At 37.7% G+C, this 2,865-nt stretch overlaps 1 protein-coding gene across 1 annotated transcript; it reads right to left on the bottom strand.

Moving 5' to 3' along the window:
• Positions 1-280: 280 nt before the first annotated feature.
• Positions 281-2,486, bottom strand: LOC148871572 (early nodulin-like protein 18). The gene is made up of 2 exons (XM_088970392.1): positions 2,043-2,486; positions 281-974 (listed from the first exon to the last, which is right to left on the bottom strand). Exons 1-2 carry the CDS (start codon positions 2,242-2,244, stop codon positions 481-483), a joined length of 696 nt encoding a protein of 231 aa, XP_088826518.1. The 5' UTR covers positions 2,245-2,486; the 3' UTR covers positions 281-480.
• Positions 2,487-2,865: the final 379 nt, after the last annotated feature.

The raw sequence follows: 2,865 nt of genomic DNA on the forward strand, positions 1-2,865 counted from the left end.
GCTGACGTGCTTGTTTTTCGTTGGTGGGTTCACGCTTCCCGTGAACCCACGGGTTCACAGGATGCAAACTCCCGTCTGTGGCCCACAGTTTCTTGTATCGGCCAGCAATGAAAATCCCTTTCTCACATGTCCCATGTTACAAAGATGACTTGTTTAGTTGGTAACGCCAGTACATCAATTCCCTACCTCACAATCTCATGTTACCCTTCCTTTGAAAAGAACAGCCAAACAACTCACCCATGTGCGTGTATCTTCTCTTTTTCATGTCTTACTGAATACATTATCATCAAATTAATTCTTTAATATCATTATCAAGCAAATTATATATGTAAACTGTTGAATCACAGTGATACAAGTGTAGTACTATACAACGTACAAGAGCACAAGACATCCCCCAAAACCTAATAAAACAACCAAATTAACCTTAAATTATCCATCTTCCTTAATCAATGAATGAACAAATAAAGAAATGAAATCATCCTAGAAGGCAAGAGCTAACCCTAAAACAAAAACCCAATTGAGCTTCCCCTCCAATGTCCTTAGATTCATGGATATGGAAGCAGACCCTGATGTAGCTTTAACATCTCCCTCCTCCTCCTTAGGGTTGTTAAAATTTGATGGAACTGCAATGTCCGGTGTTGGATTATTATCTTCGTCGCCACTGCTCACCGGAGCTGAAGCTTCATCAGATGGGTCCTTGAGACTATCAGGCAATCCTTGGCCAAGTGTGACATTTATCATGAAATGTTGTCCGTTTTTGCATTGTTCCCCATCATAATCACTAGAAAAAAAGTATGTCATTCCTTCTTTGACAAGAGGCACAGCTACTGATACTGGGTGAGGAGTTACTGAATTTGGATCTGAAGATGACCATTGGATAGTATCATCTTGCTCGGAATCATCAAAATCGCAGAGGTTGTATGTTGTGAGGTTGTATGTTTGGACAACCGAATGGTTATTATCAGTGTTGAAAACTGCATTAGAGAAAAGCAACAACTTGAGTAAAAAGGCTATGGATGGGCAAGGATGATACTTGATAGTAAATAATCTAGAATTAAGACAAGTCTTAGGGGGTTGTATGATTTTGACTGGATTTCATTCATGAGTTGGTGAGCTCTTTAATGGCTGAATAATTTGAATTTGGGTTTATTACCATACCCTAGATATTTGATTACTTAATTATATTATCAACAAAAACACAAATCAACAAGTCATTCAATTCAGGCTCTTCAGCCGCTACTAAATGGCCCCTTTAGACTGTAAAGAAGGTCATTATATTTCAAGTGAACTGGAAATTAGCAGAACAGATTCTGACCCACCTCTCGTTTCATCTCAACTGTGCACCATGAATACAGCTATGAAACTTGATAGATTGTCTTTACACTCCACAAGTGATTAGACTGGAACATAATCGCCATTTATAATCTAGGCCTTGGAAAATTATTTCATAACCAAATATTTCTATCTACAAACATTGGATGGAATTCTCTGTAATATGAAAATATAATCATCAAGAGAACATTAAGATGCATTTACAGAGATGGTAAATAAAAACAAATCACACAAGCATGCCTACAAAACAATAAAAGAAAACTGGAAAATACTGCCATTTCCTAGCTAGCAGAAGAATAGAAATATCTAATGCAAATGCTAGGTAGTAGGTCCTCTCTCTCTCTCTCTCTCTCTCTTCAGAAGCTTCTCTTGATTTAAAAAATTGTATGTTTCAAAAATATAGAGAAAATATAGCAGTAAAATGAAAAGTTCCTCAAGTGGGTAGATAGAATTGTTCATATAAGAGTGCCATTTCAAGGCCGCAGTACAGTTTTACAGAATCAGATACAAATTACTTCAAATGGGTATAGAACCTTTTTTCCTCCAAAGGTAGAGGCGGAAACTTTCACAGTTTTCATGTTTTTTCTTTTCAATTAGAAGAGGAAAGACCGTAAAAGCAAGACCAATCAACTAAGATAGGGAATATTGCAATAAATAGTTACAGAAAGATGCAAACATTGAACTGTAATTTATAGCTTTTGTGGGCTTACTTAGAAAATCTCCCAAGCTGAAGTTCTTCCCAGCAACCCATTTCTGGTAGTCCACCTTGGGGTTTTCGAGCTTGTCATACCAACCCGAGGAGTCGCCCACAGTGTAGTTCTTGTAAGCTTCAACAGATACCGAAAAAGTGAAGATCAGTACAAAGAAGAGGAAGAAGGCTAGAAGATTTCTGTGAATTCTTCTCTGCTCCATCTTCGTTTGGGGTTTGAGAGACTGAAGACAAGACGGAGATGGACCTTTTGAAGAATAAAGAGAACGAATCGAAGACGATAGAAAGCTTTGTTTTCGACATGACCATCCATTCCGTCATAATTACCCAACTGTACCCTTCTGGCTTTCTAGTTGGGATTGTTAAGGAAATGTTTGGTTGCAGGTATAATTCTGCCTTTAAACAGACTTTCAAATTTCAGACTAAACGAGGAAAAGCTTAATTTGAAGACAGTAAAGCCAGGACCGGCCAATTATATGGGCAACTCGATTCAATATCTCCCGTGAATAATAACTAGTAGAGGAGATGTTTTCAATGCATGGTTGAATGTACATGTGAGGTCAGTGTGAGACGCCCTGAGTGATGAGCAGATCTGGTCTCGTATTGAGAACATTTTCGTATTTATATATTTTTATTTATAGAGAGAAATTATTGATACACAACTGTAATTGGCTGTGCCTCCCAAAAAAAAAAAAAAACCTGTAAGTGGCTGTGCAGATGGTGTGAATACTGTTTTGTGAGGACTGAATTCCATCTCATATTAGGATTGAATACGGATAGATTTCGGAATTTGTGCTTTTAAAGCTCAAGCCCTAATTTTAGGC

The sequence above is a fragment of the Nelumbo lutea genome, chromosome 2, assembly GCF_056320005.1.
Source record: "Nelumbo lutea isolate HS-2025 chromosome 2, American lotus-T2T, whole genome shotgun sequence".
Taxonomy (NCBI): Eukaryota; Viridiplantae; Streptophyta; class Magnoliopsida; order Proteales; family Nelumbonaceae; genus Nelumbo; species Nelumbo lutea.

What these genes read in the sequence shown, in the direction of transcription:
- LOC148871572 (XM_088970392.1), bottom strand. Translation starts at nt 2,244, where the DNA reads ATGGAGCAGAGAAGAATTCACAGAAATCTTCTAGCCTTCTTCCTCTTC. An exon ending in CAGCTTGGGAGATTTTCTAA is followed by an intron (nt 975 to 2,042) that starts GTAAGCCCACAA and finishes TCTCTAATGCAG; the next exon opens with TTTTCAACACTGATAATAAC.